The sequence below is a fragment of the Phodopus roborovskii genome, unplaced genomic scaffold (genome assembly GCF_943737965.1).
Source record: "Phodopus roborovskii unplaced genomic scaffold, PHOROB, whole genome shotgun sequence".
NCBI lineage: Eukaryota > Metazoa > Chordata > Mammalia > Rodentia > Cricetidae > Phodopus > Phodopus roborovskii.
In genome coordinates this window covers 11685306-11700976 of record NW_026126563.1, presented here as the reverse complement: position 1 = coordinate 11700976, position 15671 = coordinate 11685306, and the positions used below count along the sequence as shown (strand labels likewise).

Genomic DNA, 15671 nt, shown 5'->3' with positions numbered 1-15671 from the left:
AGTCAGACGGACTCGGAGACCTGGCTTGTGATCTCTCCAGCCCCTCAGACTAACACAGTCTGGGGGAATGAGCTAGAGGAAATGGCACATTTCAAAACCTACAGGCCACCTGACAGCCTTAAAAGAAGGCGGGCGCGGCCCCGATGATGAAGCAAACCCCTCTGCTGTGGAGATGGCGTGTGTCTTCTATTCTGCCCTCCCTAGAGTTTTGTCTTTTAGATAGATGAGCTCTCATGGTCACTGCTATGTGGGGAAGCCTCTGGTTGGCACCTTCATCCCTGTCGGTGTTTACCAGTCACCGTCAGCAAAAGCCCAGTCCAGGAAGACAGTAAGTGCCTGCTCTTCCCTGTGACCAACTCCAGTGCTAGAGAATGGCGGGGCAGAGGAACAGCTGGGTGCAGCCGGTACTCGAGATCAGCGCCACATGCACTAGGCTTACACAGGGTGTTTTGAGGAAGCATAGAGATCCTCTTGAGTGTGATAAGGACACCTGTAACCCCATCACCTCCATGACTGAGGTCTTTAAAGACCCAGGCGGTCTTTAAAAGTCCCTGAACAAGGACAGAGGGTTGGCACAGAGGTGCATGCCTGTAATCCCAGTGATTTGCCAGGGTGACAGAGAAGGGTCATTTGAGGACAGCTTGGGCAATGTAGTAGGACCCTGTCCCAACACAAACAAAACCAGTCTATAGAAAGTACAGCCATGACACCAGCCTTCCCTGTGGTTGGTGTGTGTGTGTGTGTGTGTGTGTGTGTGTGTGTGTGTGTGTGTGTGTGTCTGCCTGCCTGCCTGCCTGCCTGCCTGCCTGTCTTTGCTGCTGAAAAGTTCATGGCCTGCAGGTCCTTGTTGCTGTTTTCAGATAGAAATTTATAAGACCCAAGGAAAGTCCCAGAGGATAGTCAGGCTTAGGTTGGGAACCAGTTCCATTTGGACCGGAAGTTTGCGGTTTTGCTGTTTGAGTTTGTTGTTCGTTTATTGTGTGTGTGAGTGAGTGTTCATCCTCTCCTCGTTTCCAGTGTGGTCTGGAGCTGGGGGAGGCTGGGCGTTGGTACTAACCAAAGGTGATGACATGGCACAGAGAAATAAACTATAATTACTTCTGGCCAGCAGCTTCAGGCGAGTGCTCAGTGTGGCTCCAAGTTCTGTCCTGGAGGAGCTGCCTGGTCTCCCTAGGAGACTGCCAAACCTCTGTGACATCATTTCAGCAAACTTCTCTGTTCTGGGCTTGTGGGTCCCCTAATTCATATGTTAACACCCTAGGATGTGGGCTAGTTTGGAAATGGAGTCATGCCATGTGTAATTGGGTAAACTGAGGTCATCATGGGTTGCTGTGGCATCCAGTGGGAGTGGTCCTTAAGAAACACACTGTTCAGGGAGGACCCTCTGCCTTAGGAAGCCCTGCGTTTGGAGCAAGCCTGGCTGTCACCTCCTATCTTCTCATCTTCGGAGGCCACATGGCCCTCTCCACACCTTGAACTTAGACCTCTGGCCCCAGGACTGAGAGAGAAATCCTGATGTTAAACCTTAAACCCCCTGGCTTTGAACTCACAATAATTCTCCTGCCCCAGCCTCTAAAGTGCTGGGATCATAGGTGTGTGCCAGTGTTTTTGTAGTCTTTAATGGACAAGTGTAACTAGAAACCATGATGATGAAAACAGGTCTGGGGTGTAGGAAACTGAGTGTTAGTATGCCCAGCTTGGTGGGAGTGGTGGGAGCGAACCTTCCAGCCAGTCGTGCAGGCAGCAAGCAGAATGCTGGCGAGTCAGGTAGCGGAGGCCAGCAGCAATGCTGACTGCCCCTAAGCCTTCTTTTAGCTCTGTGTCTTGCGCATCTCCATCCGTCCACTCCCTCAACCAGCAGATCTTTCCTTTGTGGGTTGATTGTCACTCGCCATCGGCTCACTTCCTCAGGCAGCCTACCTTCAGTCTAGCCCAGATGTCTGAACAGTACCCTCTGCTTGCCCATCACAGAATGAATGCCTGCCTCTGTGTCTCCCTCCCAATCGTGGGGGTAGGGCTGTCGTCCACATCATTCATCAGCTCCCCAGCCCTCCGTGCAATGCTGACATTGAAGGTGTGCTTAGAAAGAATCTGTTGAATGAGGAGGGAGGAGGATCCTATAACTTGTTTCTCAGAAGTCTCTTGCCACTCCAAAGATGGCAAGATAAGCTTCACCTCCCTAGCAGCAATAAGGAACTGGTATGGTAGAGTTGCATCAGGAGTGAAGGACGTGGCAGTGCGCAGAAATAGAGGGATATGCTGGCACCTCCACCACCAGAATCCCTGAGATATTTAGCACAGATCACAAGCGAGTCATCGTACTCAACACGGGCCAGCTGTCTTCCAAGTCAGTCCCTGTGCTCCTTCCTGAAATCCTTGTAGCTCACCATCGCTGCTTAAGTTCCCGTCTTAAGTTCATTATTCTTACCTGCTAGAATCCCACACTCCCCTAGAGCCTGACCCAGGAATGTTTTTACCAGGCTAGCTGAGCACACCACAGGCAGGGTTCCTGTACCCTTTCTCAGGGCTCCTCCTTGCCGACTCCCCACATGGAAGCACTCTCTAGCCCGTTTCTGGATGGAAGGGAACAGATCGCTTTGTGGGAATGTCCCTGCAGATGTCTGCTTTGCCCTTGTCCTCAGTGGCCCATCCAGTAGGGAGGGGGTATGTGACGTGAAGGAGGGAACTCATCCCCCCCCCCAGTGGCGTGGCTAGCGAGTGTGTAAATAGGACACAAGAGGACATTTTCTTGTTGTGGCAGCTTTCAGTCAACACTCATTATGTAATTGCCAGCTTCGGGCACAAGAAAAAGGGGCCAAGTCCTTCTCAGGGCTTTTAATTGAGCTTTGTGAGAGGGGACGCAGGCTGTGGGAAAGGCAGGCTAAGTGGAGCTGGGAAGAGACTGAGTTCCCAGATGCTGTGCTGTCCTTTGCACACTTTACCTCCTACCATGGGGGTAGGGGCATAGACCCAGCCAGAAAGAACACAACCAAAGGCCAGCTGTATTCGTTTCCTGGGCTGCCTTGCAAAGCACCTAACACAGTCAGTTTCTGTCACTTCTGGAGGCTTGGTGTACAGGACTGTGTTCTCTGAAGAAGGTTCTAGGGAGAGCTACCCCTTCCCTCCATCATCATCAGTAGGTGGCAGCAGTTCTGGGCAACCTCGGCCCTTGCAGCATCACCCCCATTTCTGGCTCACGATCACGTGATCTCTTGGTCTGTGCATGTGCAGGTGTCTACAGGTCACTCCTCGTAAGACACCACTTCCTGGGCATGAGACCCACTTCCCTATACCATCTCACACTAACGCAGTTGTATCTGAAAGTCCCTACTTCCAGCAGAGGTCACACTTCAGCCCTCGGTACCGCCAGCGCCAGTATTTTCTCTCGCTTCCCAGGCATGCAAAGAGTGAGTTTGGAAAACATGTTTCTGCACATGTCCAGCACTTGCTATGGGCCCTGGACTGTGCTTAGTAGACACCACAGTGTTTTCTTACTCCATTAAATTGCTTGGTCATTTTTAGTATCCGTACGGAATGAATATCTCTGCTATTACGGAATAAGGATGAGATTTCTCTAGACCAGCAGACTTCTCAAGGGCTGGGAATGGAACAAGAAGATAGCTTTTGCCATCAAACAACACATAAGGGCCTGAGTAGTGTTACACACAAGGGCACCAACACTGAACTGAGGGATTGAAAGCAAATTCCGTGAAAAAGATGGCCATGGAGGGCTGGAGAGATGGCTCAGAGGTTAAGAGCACTGGTTACTCTTCCAAAGGTCCTGAGTTCAATTCCCAGCAACCACATGGTGGCTCACAGCCATCTGTAATCCGGTCTGGTGCCCTCTTCTGGTGTTGAAGCAGACATGTAAGCAGAGCATTGTAAACACAATAAATAAATCTTAAAAAAAAAAAAAAAAAAAAAAAAAAAGATGGCCATGGAGAATTTGTGCTTAGAAGTTAAGCGATCCCCTCCAAGTGGCTACACTTTCCCAAGAGCATGGACATGATCTCTGTGGATACGGAACTCAGGCCCGCTCGGAGCTCCCGGGCATGCGCTGAACCTCCTGAAGGCTTTAGAGGACATTGTGTATCCAGAGGCAGCCTGGCCCACAGCCCCTGGAGTCTTTTCCTTAGCTGTTTTGTTTTTTCTCTGGAGACATTTGTATGGAAATGTGACCTTTGATTCCTCACAGACCCATCTCCCTGGGGTTAATTCCACTGTTGAAGTCATAATCTTTTATGGAATGCTTTCTGGACATCTTGACTTGAGTGTTAGATGTCACAGATGGGGAAGATAGTGTGAGCTTTTTGTGTGCCATGTGAAAAAGGGGCATCTGTGGTTGAAGGCAGGGACACAGACGTGGTCAGTCGCAAGCGCATCGGAAATGGTATGTGGTTGTCTTATGCCAGTCATGACCACCAGTGTCCGACTTAACTCCCCCAGAAAGAGCAGACACCCTCGAAGGAGGCAAACAAATTGGGTTTTCTTCTGAGGCACTCCGTTGTGACGGATGGCTCCTTAGAGCAGAGCCAAGCAACAAGTTCCCATGAGTCCCTGCTTCTCTTCAGGACAAGCCTCACGCTTGCTTGTGTAAGAAGTCTCATTTTGTACTTGTTGCTGCCTGCCTGTTCTGGCTGAGGACTATAGTCCCTGCTGGCGGCCAGATCTACTTCGGGAAGTATGGAAGACATGTTCCCCGGAGCTCCAGGGGAAATGTTGGCAGTGTTGTCATGACTACCAAGCAGGTCTCTGCTGTGGCTGCTTCTTCTGGCCCCTGTTGAGAGCAGAATCCATGGGAAGGTTTAGCCTGGGGAGGGCTCCTGCATACCTCCCTCCCCTCTCTAGACTGGCCAAGGAGGAAATTGCCCTAGGGGGATTGCTGGGAATCCCAGTCCATGTCCCTGGTTGCTAAACTTGGCTCACCTAATAGAGTAACATAAGAGTGCACCCTCAGTTCATAGAACAATGCAGCCGATTCACTGATGGGCACCTCTGTAGGGGAAATGTTACAGAGAAGGCTTGGATTGCACTTGGCATTGACAGCCTCTCATTTTCTCGTCCCGTTTAAGATGTCCAAGCAAATTTGGTGTGTGGGAACGAGGAACACGTTGGTATTGGGTGATGCGGAAAATGCAGCCATAGTAAAGCGGTTGGATTTGGTCAGCACCCTCTTTCCTCTGTGTCTCGGGGACACTGATGTTGAGTGACTGGGGGTATGGCAAGAGTGACAATGAGGGACAGGGACTGAGCATAGGGAGAACCTCCATCCTGTGTCTAGAAAGGGTCCAGGCCGAGCAGGGTGGAATATGGAGCCTCTGTGGCTCTAGCAGCTCTGATGGTGGGGGTGTGATCCAGCACTCTTAAGGTGACCCACAGGCAGGACCAGAAAGTGACTATGGAACACCCCGGGAACAGCAGGCTTGTTGGTACCCAGGACGCTGAGCGCCTGAAGGCAGATCTTCCTAGTAAGTTAGAGAGGTGAATTCCCAGCACGGAAGGGCTCAGGTTCACATCTGTGGGCTGCGCACCTGCTCAGGTGCCACACTCACTTCAGTAAGTCCTTTACTAGCTCATCCTTCCTGGTGCAGAGTCAATTGTTTCAGCCATTGTTGTGTCAGTGTGAGCTTACATAGACACACCATGCTGAAAGTTGTCTCTGGTGTGATGTGTTTGACTCAGGGTGGGACAGTCTTGCCCCTAGCCCTGGTTGGATCCGGGTTTGATAGCTAAGGATCTCTGTGTGAGTGTGTCACACCATTTGGGCCCTGTGTTTGCCCCTTCAGCTGTCCACAGCATTGCCTTTCTTCCTCTTAGCAGCACTGAGGTCTGGAGAGGTTCTACATGCAAGTAGTATGTTGCTAAGACAGCCGCACCCGAAAAGCCAGTCTACATTGAAAATGATTCCTATTTAACATCTATCCGTGTCTGCTGGGCAAAGTCCCAAGAACTTTTCTACTGGGAACTCACTTTCTTTTCCAGCTTCCCATTTTCTCTTCCAGATTTACCTCGTTTCATTCGTTTGTTCATTCATTCATTAATTCACTCGTTCATTTTCTGTTTCTTCAGACAGGAGCCGGTGTAGCCCAGATTGGTCTCAGCTTTGTTGTGTAGCTGAGGCTTGAATGCCTGACCCTCATGCCTCTACCTCCCAAGTTCTGAGGAAGCAGGTATGTGCTTCCATGCCAACTCAGCACCTTCTCTTAGACGGGGAAATCAAAGTTCAGAAGACAGACACAAAGTGGCAAGGCTGTATCAGAAGCTGGGAGCATCACCTTGGTGCCCTTTGCCTCTGCACATAGGAACCACTGTGGGGCCAATGGATAAAAGGCCTGGGTCTTCTTGATGGGCGCCTGGGTGCCTCTCTGCATCCAGACTGCGTCTCAGACACATTGGCAACAGCCTGGTAGAGTAACAGCTCGATGCTGAACCCTGAGTGTTGCCCTCTAGAAGAGGAGACAGGTGACAAGGAGCCTGTTCCCACCAATGCCCTCCACTCCCCTGGAGGGTTCACTTCCCAGTTAGGTTTTGAAGACTCTCCAGAGTTTTGCAACTGTGCCCAAGCAGGACATCACAGGCTGAAGACGTAGCGTGTAAAGGCACAGGACAAAACTGGCTTTTTAAATAGTTGGGACACTGCACGTAGACATGGTAAGGCACATGGGAAAATACTGTACCACTGCCACTAGAGAGGCAGGGCCAGCAGTGTGGTCTGGCTTGCCACACCAGAGACCAGACCTCTTCTGGAATGTGAGTAGTTTAACATCATAGCTTCAAAGCAAGGTTAAGATCCCCAAACCCTGATGCACTCCTTAGTGCTGTTTCCCTGCTTGTGACACCGTAACATTGAAGGAAATTTTAAAAGTAAATAGGCTCCATGTGTGAACTGCATTGACCTCAGGCTAGAAAGAATGATTTTTATTTTCTCCCACTCATTTCTTCATTTTTTTTTTTCCACCAGCAATTCCCTTTGGCAGAAGTTATTCTCAGATGGCAGGATAAGTACTTTTGAGGGGTTTTGTTTTTTGTTTTTAATGTTTTTTCAAGTGGCTCTGATTGCATAAGAGCATGGTGTAGAATTCTTTATAGCAGGGATGGTGGCTAAGGCTGATTATGCAATTGTTCCCTCAGTCTATTCTGAGAACCTAACATGTTGCCAGAATATGCAAAGCTAACGATGGTGGCGGCATCTGAACGTCTTTCCAGCTCACGGTTCTGGGCACAGTTGCCCTTACATTGTTTACTGCGGGGCAGAAGTCAGTAGTCTTGAGGTAGCATTACCATTTTGCCTGTGCTGGCCACCCAAGTTTCAGTTGGGTCTGCTGAGCCTTGTATGCACAGCTCACATCCCAGGCAGTACCTCTCACGTATGGCTGGTCTCGCACGTGCTGATATTTGGGTGAGGAAAGGCAGCAAACTTCTGCTGGCTGCCGAGGGCTTGCAATTTGAAGGAAGAGCAGAACGCCATCTGTTGGAGGAGGAGGCGGGAGTATGCAAATACCGCTGTGAATCTCATGAATGCTTAATTTGCTGTAGAACTTATTTTAAGTTTGTTTTGTGTTTTTTTTTTTTAATTTGGAGTCTTTGCATTTAGTTAGTTGTTTGTTTTTTTGTTTTTTGTTTTTACTTTGTAGAATAGTCCTTATCAGTGGCAGAAGATCCTTCTGTAGTATATTTTCCGTGCTGCCGTATCGAGACAGTACCCAAGTCGGGTATGTATATGCATGCATACTTTACAGTTCTCTGGGTGGAAAGCCTCCGTGTGACTTGCCTTTCTCTGTTCTCAATTTGCCTGGATTTGATGTTACAAATTTAGTATCTGAGTTGGGGGTATGTTCTACTTTCTTTCAGCCAGAGAGCTTCTGTGTGTGTGTGTGTGTGTGTGTGTGTGTGTGTGTGTGTGTGTGTGTGTGTAAAACACAAGTGCAACTTCCCTACCTCTGCCTCTCTTTCTAAATGTGTATTGTATCACCTTGTTCAATACTGTAAGCCAAGAAAAATATGAGGTCCGCCATATGCCCCTGGGGTCACTCTGACCATTGGAAAAAGGTAGGTCAGGTAAGGATCAAACCCTGACTGTACTATCTCCTGTGACTTTGGTTTGGAGACTGACAGGAGAGCTGGAGCTGGCACCACAAGACAAACATGTCACATCAAAAGTGGCACCAGGAACAAATACACATAACTAGGGGCAGGAGAGAGACGTGGTCCCATATCTGGATTAACCGGCCCTCCTGTGACTCTGGGCAGAGAGTAATAATAGAGGGATGGGACTTGCAGGATCACCTTCTCTCCGCCTCCTTGCAGCCTTTGGTCCCTGCTATGGGGTCTTCGGCACCTGTGGTCAGGGCGCTGCTGGGGTTGAGGGAGGGCAGTGTGCTTGCAGCAGCTGTCAGGCACATCTCCGGGTGTCATTGGGACACAGATGCTGTAGATTACAGCCCCTGAGCACAATGCGACCCTGGTGCTGTTCTGACACTTATCCACCCTGCTTTGTTCCCAGGCTGTCCCCGGGCTGTCCTGCTGGCCTTGAACTTGCTTCTGTACTGTAACAGGTTAAACTCGTGGCCTGATAAACTCGCATGGTTATGACATGGTTCCACATGAGTCCCACAAGAGCAGCCACTGGTTAGACGTGTGACTTACAGAGTGCACTTATCCTCTTTTTTTTACTTCTGCACTCTGAGAACAGTCTCGCAGAGTAGGTATTCTAGGAAGATGTAACAGTAGATTTCACAGCTTGGAGGTTTGGGGCCAATGTAGGTGTGGCCATGGACTGGCTTGAAGGATGTCCCAGAGAAGCTTTTTCTTTTTTACCTGTCTAACTTGCTTGAAACAGCTATAGCTGTATCAGAAAGACAGCCCAGAAATCTGAGTGTGAGCAGCTGCCTTTCTACAGCCCCGAGGAGATCTGCACCAGCCATCCTTTGTGCACACGGCCTCTGGCCATAGCTTGGATGAGTCCTATGGAGCTTCCTCGTTTCTCTGGACTCTTTTGCTGACCCTTCTGATTGATGCATTCTTTCCCCTGTTCCAGCACATTCATTCATTTCTTGGCATACTACTTACCACATGACCAGGTACTGGGGATGCAGGGAGAGAAGGAAGGCCATGAACTTACCCTATGGAGGGGAAGACACATCAGATTACATAGAAGCATGGTCACCGTTTTAAATAGAAACTGAAGATTTTCCAACGGGTGGCCACCGCCCCTTCCTAGCTGAGGACTCATTTGTTTCTGTAAGATAATTCGGCTTCCCCTTCATCTTTGAAATGTTCACGTTAGGTTCATTCCCAAAGGGTTAATTTCCAAATGCAGGTAACCCTCATTGCTATATCAACAGCCTATCGCTTACAGCTCTGGTCTGCAAGAGCAGTGGTCCCAGGCACAGTGGGTCTAGGGGACCATCTGTATGGCCCCAACTTTTGCATGGCCTCCCCTCCCCTGCAGACATGCCACACAAGTTCCACATCTGTGGCAGTCTTGCCCAGGGTATGGAGCATTGATGTTATCTGCTTTCCCAGAGGGCACCTGAGGCTCATGGGAGTTTGTGGACACAAGGCTCTCAACATGGCAGGTCACATGCCTAGAGGTAGGTGAGTCAGGGCCCCATTTTTCTGACAGCAAAAATGGAGAGTCAGTGTGGAGAACTTTGAAGATTGTATGTTTTTCAGTTGTTTGAAGGTTTGAGTATTTTCCTCGAAGCCAGTAAGAATGTTTAGATGGAGATTATCCAGACCATCTCACCATGGCTCCTTGGGCTTTCTACATTTTTAGATACCTCAGGGAATGCAAGCTGGCAGGCTTGGTATCCCCAATGCTGGGAAGACGTGCCTCTTAGAACCACCTGTGGACTTGGCTATTTTGCACTATGGCCTTGGTTAGAGAGAGACATTTGGATCTAACTTTTATGTCTTAGACACGAGCAGATTCTGGCTTATTATATAATGCATTTCCACTGTAGAAGATGCCTCATGCTTTCCCTGAGTTTCTCTCGTGATGCAGCCATCTATCATAGAAGTCCAGGGCTGGAAAGGCCTTCAGATAATCTGTCCTTCATGCTTTGATTCCAGGGTAGCCAAGGTTGGGCAGAGCTGGGCGGGGGTTGTGCATCAGCCCAAGGACTCTGAGCTCTGTAATCTGGTACCCACGTTTCCTTAGTGCTTGTATATGTGGACCAGGCTGTGAGGGCCTGATTATTCCAGACTGTTGAGTACAAACACACACCAGTAGAGGAGATGCCGTGTGCTCCGAGCTTCATCACAAGAAGGAACCCAGTAGTTCTCTGCATGTGCTTGAGCCTCCTTTGCGGGCGGGGTCAGCATCTCTCAGGTAGATAGCCTTGTCTTCCTGGATGTGTCTTCTGGCTTCTCTTACAGCACAGCAGCTTCCCAGCTTCAACTCCTACCCTCTTGGTCACCCAGCCTCACCTCCTACTGTGGCCCGTAGCTTTGTGTTTTGTTTTGTTTCTTTTTGTTTTTCACCTGGAGTGGACACTGAACTTGAGGCCTGGTATCAGTTGACCTCAAAGCCATCTTCAAGGTTTCATCATCCATTTTTCATTGTGTTTTCATTCAGTCCTTTGTAGGCTCCAGTATGTGTGAAGCCCTGATGGAGAACGTGACTGTCCCTAAATCCTCATCAGAACCCTTGGCTGAGTAAAATCTGTGGCCCCACCCACTGCTCCAGGCTCTTCCCCACCTTCCTTCCCAGAGTATGTTCAGGTCCCAGGACTGCAGGCTGCAGAGCGGGATTCAACCCTGTTCTTGCACCTACTGTTTGCCAGGCACTGTTCAAGGCTGCAGGCGTGATGAACATGAAAATGTCTCTTCTAAGAGAGACTAGACAGAAGCTTACTCTCAAACAAAGCAGCCACCCATCAGTTGAGTCCTAAGCAGTTGCCCAGTGCTTGGAGCAAGTGGAGCCCGGGAGAAGGATCTTGGAGAACGGGACAGCCGGGCAGTGGCGCTCCCCAGTGCAGGCGTACCGAGCTAGATGTGTGAGCCCTTAGGGACACAGATGTGTTTGAGACTCTGCAGACTTCCAAAGACGTCTGAGGGTAAGCCAGTTTCTGGCATGGCCGGGCTTCATGGAAAGAATTCAATAGAGCCGTGTCCAAGCTGGGATCCTGCCTCTGAGCAAGTATTCCACCCAAGAAAGGGAGGAATCTGAAGTGACCTTTGCCAGGAGTCCAGGTCATGGCATGTGCCGGCTCTCACGGGATGTTCACTCAGCCCTCCACCTCCATTTCCTTGTGGTTCCTGTTGGCAATGCTTGGCTCAGGTCTCCCATGGCTGGTGTTGAAGAGACTGAGTGAGACACAGGGCTCACACTCCCCACCTGACAACACTCAGTAGCTTCCAGCACTCACCCGGAAATGATTCTTCACAGGGCTTTTCAAGCTTTCAGATTTCAAGAGAGGCACTGGTGGGATGAGTTGGCAGTTTTCTGGTCTGAGCGGTAGGATAGTGGGTCAGTCCTCAACTTGAGAATAATGCGACATACTCAGTGTACATAGAAGCCACCTGGTGTGTGCGAAGCTGGTGTTAGGACAGTCTCCAAGATGACGTCTGGCACTTCCAGTGGAAGCAGATGACCTGGTTATTTGACAGTTGCCCCAGAATTCAGGCTGCCTGGATGTGTAGGAATAGCTGTTTGAGGGAGGGCATGTTTTGTTACGATTTTCAGAGGGTATAGCTAGAGGTTTGTGTGCTAGTGTACTGAGCAGCGTGTGGCCATCTCCTAGAGCCTTCCAGGTGTGTGCGCTCATTTCTTCTTCTGAGGACTGGATAAGATAGGTACCCGTGTTACCATTGTGCTTGAGAAGGATGAGACGCAGGGCGACTGTGCAGCCTCCGCTGGGGAGTGTGAGGGCAGAGAGTAGCGGGACCCTGTTCATTGTTACGGGATAGCTCAGCCCTTAGCACTGAGCCCCAGCTCCCCTTCCCTTTCTCGACCATCCTTTTAGGGTTGCACTGGCTGGCTCAAGACTTTACGATATTTATAGGTGTCGCACAGTTCACTTCCTGGGATGGCTTTCAGAAGGCTGTGGGGGTCACTCGTTTACCCTACGGCATTAAATTCTCCAAGAGTAACTCCAGTTAGCTGTGGGTGGATTCTCCCCCTCCCTATACTGAATCCAGGGCCTAATGCATGATGGGCAAATTCTCTACCACTGAGCCATAACTGCAGCCTTGACTACTTATTGTCATTTTGAGGTAAGGTCTTGCTGCTATGTTGCCCAGGCTGGCCTCAAACTCGTGATGCTCCTGAGTAATGGGAACTGTGGGTGTGTGCCACCAATGCCTGCTCTGAATGGAATCTTAAATGAAAAATAATTTCCCCATTTGAGTATGTTCTGCCTTTAGTCTGAGGAGGGGTTACTGTACGATACGGCACTGATGTGCTGTCCGCTAGAGCCTCTTAGCACCACACACAGGGCCCACGTTGGCTGTCTGCCTTCTAGTATCGGAAAGAGACTTAGGGACTTCCAAGGATCTGTCCCCAAGTCTAGACCCAATGTGTGACAGCGTTACCTTTCTTGGGGTGTGCAACATTTCTGTAAGAGGGTTTCTCTTCATAGCACAAGGCATTGTTTCTCCTGTGGGCGAGGGGACTTTTAAAACAGATTTCCTTTCCTTTAAACTTACTTTTAATCATGTATGGGGGGGTGGTACATGTCAGTACAAGTGCCTGCATGGCCAGAGCCATCAGATCCCCCTGTAGCTGGAGTTACAGGTGATTGTGAGCCACCTTGTGTGGATGCTGGGACCAAATCCATGCCCTTTGCAAGAACAACAACAATACGTGCTTTTAACCATTGAGCTGTCTCTCCAGGGCCCCCACAGCTCTCTACACTCCCAGATGTAGTTTGACTTACATGGTTGCCTGCATGTAACATTTCAGAAGAATCATCCAGTATTATTTGGGTAGCTCTTTTTTCTGGGTCTTTACATTAGAAACACGTGTCTTACCCACAGCAGGACACTCATGTACCATGTCCTACAAGGGCTCTGCAAACAGGAAAGCAGTGAGGGTCACAGTGGCTATTCAGTGTCCTGAGCTGCAAACCCAGAATCCCTACCATGGTCAGGTTGGTGGGCGGCTTCCAAGACCTCACAGACTCCAGGAAAAAGCAAAACACGGGCACCAGGAATAGCCCAGTGGGAGCCTGTGCCTCCGAGGGGGCAGTGCAGCTCAGGTGGGCACATGCCACACCCTGGGCCCTTCCCACAGAAACACTACCCTTCCAGTTCCCATGGGCCCCCAGGCTTGCCAAGAATGCCTGTCTTGCCCAGGTGTGACTCATTTCCTCCAGCAGGCATCACATGAGCACTTAATCCTAACAGAACCTGGGCTGCCTCTGGGGATCTGGGAAATGTAGTTTTGGTCTTCCTGGGACATCCCCTTCCTCCACTTAAGTCCCATCATCCAAAGTTTACAGAGCCACTCATTAGCATTCTATGTAAGCCTTCGGGGTGTGGGGGAGAAGTTCATATTTAATCAGCACCTTGTTGTTTCTCACCAAACACCTAGGCCCCTGTTCACCCTCTCTTGTGGCCCTGGGCTTCTAGTATTGTCTCTCCCTGTGGTTTCTGAGACCCAGAAGATGCCTGGAGACCCCTTGTCTGGCTTACTTAGGGGATTTTCATCTGGGACAGTGCTGGGTCGCTTGCTGATTGCAGTCTAGTCTGATGGAAATCAGCCTTTCCAAACAGCTTCCGTAGTCCCCTCTCCCACCCCCTAACACCTCGCCAAGGCTCTGCTAAGGACGCTCTGTCTGGTGCCTTTGCTGAGTCCCGTGGGAGTGCCCACAGCCTGTGTTGTACATTGTGCATAAGGACTAAGTTCTCAAAGCTGTTGCAGCACTCTGCAGGGAGCATGCCACTTTCATAGGTGACGTATTTTCAGGACCACATTTCCAGGCTGTGGGGAGTTGCTCGTTTCATGGAGGAAGCATAACTCGGTCCTCCCAAATGCTTCCATGAGAGCAAGTGTTCTGGGGAGGCCTTGACCTGGCCCTTGGTCCTTGGGGGGGTCCTTGGGGGCATCTCCAGAGAAACAGCTGTACAGGGCCTTGAAGGGACTGACGAGGTGGCTTCTCTTCAAGTGGCTTCATCACAGCAACAAGAAACTTGCTAAGCCTGAAGTGAAGAGGGTCTCAAGCTACATCCATATGCTTCTGGCGCACCCCAGCTGGGCCAGATGATCCTTGGTCCATACTGCATTTTACCACCCATGCTGTGCATTTAGGCCTGCTGCAAAGGTCACATGGCTTCTGCTGTCTATCTTTGTCTAGGCCCCATTTGTGTATCATGGCTTTTGTCAGAGTAGATTACCTGACTATCTCTAAAACATCAAAAGATAAACAGCAAGTGTAAGGAGTAAGGTTTTTCCTGCTGTTCTGGTCTCACCACCACGCCAGCCCCAATTAACACACACAGAGACTCTGTATTTGATATAATGCTGTTGGCCAGTTACATGTTTCTTATCAGCTAGCTTGTCTTAAGTGTTAACCCATTTCTATTAATCTAAGTATTTCCACGTGGTCTCATCTTACCAGAGAGTGGGCTGGGACCACTGTTCTCTGCCATCTCCACATGCTGACTCCTCCCTACTACTTCCTCTTTCCTCCTTGTCTCCTAGTCCCGCCTATCTTGCTTTCCTATTGGCCAACAGTGCTTTATTCGTTAACTAGTATGAGAAACATATTTACAGAATGACATCTCCCATCGAGCAAGGCTCCCCCCTCCCCCATCCCCGCAGGTCAGCAAACCTTCCCTTGTACAAGTAAGGGGCTTTTTGGGTGGGTTTGAAGAGGGCAGTTTTCCAAGGCCAGTGCTGTGGAGAGGAGAGACTTCATCTTGGGGTTGAGGTGAAGTCCCTGCCTTGGCCCTCTTCCCTCATATGCCCCAGCCACGCCCTGTGGTCCTTTCTTCTCAACGGTTTGTGGAGACCCACACAACCATTTCTGTCTAAGTACATGTGTTAGAAAGGATTTCTGACCCACTTGGCCTGCAGAGGACTGTGGGTTGTGCCCATTTTTTTTTTTTTTCTTTCAAATTTCGCAGGTGTGAGGTTGATGTTCCCCTGTTAGTTGTCCAGGGTGGGCCACACCTCACACTGGTGAGCTCAGTAAGCCTACAGTACTTCTGAGGAAGCCCTTCCTGAACATAGAAGTGCTCTTCTAGAGAGCCCCTGAGGTCATCTGTGAAGGACGTTTGAAATGGTGCCCAGTTCCAGCCGGTTCAACAGAGGAACCATCTTCAGATCAGACAGGAGGCTTTGAAAGTGCGCAGGACTTTAGCGACATCATGATGTTAGTTGTCACCTTTTCAACTCATGGTTCCTTGCTGCTCTGACAACACAGGTTTACAGAGGTTAGCCACAGAACTGCTCTAAAGATGTTGGGGGCCAGTCCACTGCTCCATCCATGTCAAGGACACCTGAGGCCGGGCACGGGGTGGGTCCAGGGAATGCAGCTGGCAGCCCTGCTGACCCAGTGACTGCAGTGTTCCCCTGAGGGAACTCAGTGCTCATGGGAGATGGCTCAGAGCACCTTCCAGGCTGTGGTGATACTGGGGGACATAGTGGGCGGTCCGTTTCTGCCCAATCACAGAGGGAATGCAGCCGCGTCCTCAGTGAGTCAGCCAGCAGGGCGGTTCCACAG

At 50.1% G+C, this 15671-nt stretch overlaps 1 protein-coding gene across 2 annotated transcripts in view; it reads left to right on the top strand.

Moving 5' to 3' along the window:
- Positions 1–15671, top strand: part of Cables1 (Cdk5 and Abl enzyme substrate 1) — a 99104-nt gene that overhangs the window by 58783 nt on the left and 24650 nt on the right. Inside the window, exon 4 of one of the 2 annotated variants that reach the window (XM_051201996.1) lies at positions 7635–7712. The exons of the other annotated variant lie outside the window; for it this stretch is intronic. Coding sequence (XP_051057953.1) covers positions 7635–7712 — 78 coding nt within the window. The remainder of the gene's footprint in view (positions 1–7634; positions 7713–15671) is intronic. 2 annotated transcript variants of the gene reach the window in all.